The sequence below is a fragment of the Apis dorsata genome, unplaced genomic scaffold (assembly GCF_000469605.1).
Source record: "Apis dorsata unplaced genomic scaffold, Apis dorsata 1.3 scaffold_174, whole genome shotgun sequence".
Lineage (NCBI taxonomy): Eukaryota > Metazoa > Arthropoda > Insecta > Hymenoptera > Apidae > Apis > Apis dorsata.
In genome coordinates, this window is record NW_006263462.1 from 379,424 (window position 1) to 380,605 (window position 1,182).

The 1,182-nt window shown below is 30.2% G+C and overlaps 1 protein-coding gene across 1 annotated transcript in view; it reads left to right on the forward strand.

The window, feature by feature from the left end:
• The window catches only part of LOC102677749, a 10,057-nt gene that overhangs the window by 1,534 nt on the left and 7,341 nt on the right, over window positions 1–1,182 (forward strand). Inside the window, exons 7-10 of the mRNA XM_031509769.1 lie at window positions 74–242; window positions 540–666; window positions 751–929; window positions 1,042–1,154. Of these exons, the coding sequence (XP_031365629.1) occupies window positions 74–242; window positions 540–666; window positions 751–929; window positions 1,042–1,154 (588 nt within the window). The remainder of the gene's footprint in view (window positions 1–73; window positions 243–539; window positions 667–750; window positions 930–1,041; window positions 1,155–1,182) is intronic.

The following is a 1,182-nucleotide window of genomic DNA, read 5'->3' on the forward strand; positions in this document are numbered from 1 at the left end:
ATTATATTTATATTACAATCTAATTTATTTTACAAATTTTTTACAAATTTTTTTATTTCACTTTTAATTAAAGGGTAGTGGTGATGAAAATTCACCAATAGTTGACCTACGGACGCCGTTAAACATCTTAGAAACTTATGCAAAACGTTGCAGAACCTCGATCGAATATGAATATAACGAAAGTCCGCATCGTCTCAAATCAAGCGTTTATGTGATACGTGGAAATCTTGGTGGATTTGCTGGTAATGTCTTATGTAAATATATAATAAATTCGTTCGATATCTTAAATTTTAAACATTGTTTCATACGATTTCGTAAGTTCATTTATATTTCTCATTACGAACATTATTATTTTTCTTTTCTTTTTTTTTTTTAATTAAAAATATTGGCTAGAGAAAACTCTATCCAACATCTATATATAACGTGACACAATGAATATTAAAAATTACGTAAAAATCGATTCATTCAAAATTTTTTTCTTCCTAAATTCTCAAAATAGATAATTACTTATAATATACCTTGCGTATTAAAATTGACAGCAACATGTAGAGGTTTCTCCGAAGAATCAACCAAAAACGATCTGGCCGCGACAATTCTGCAAATGATTGCAAATAAACAAATGAAGGACGAAAAACTTGGTACGCTCGCCGATCTTACACGTGAAGAGTATGTAGTAAATAAAAATTTAATTCACAACCATTATAATCTATGGAACAATATTGTAATCATTGAACGTACTCCGTTTGGCAGATTGTTAGAGATAATTAATCTAGGCATGGACGGTCTGAGAGAAACTGCACAAAGAAAGTTATACCAACTTTGCCTTGAAAAAGACGTTTCGGTTCCAAAATATACTGTAGAAAAAGAGAAAACGTATCAGGGTTTAACTTATGTCGCCACTTGTTCCGCCCTAGGTTACACTAGCGAAGGTTCACTTTTAGAAATATAAATATAATTTTTCTTCCCTATTCAATGTATTTCTTTGCTCTATTTTATTTTCTTCTTGTGTTTTATTTAGCCTTCTTCTCTAAATAAATTTAGGTCGTGGCTTGAGAGAATGCGTGGCCAAGAAAGCAGCCGCTGATGAATTGTACCATCAATACTATGAAGATCAGAAGGCAAGACTGAAGGTAAGCTTTTTTTTTTTTTTTTTTTTTTTTTTTTTTTTTTTTTTTTTTTTTT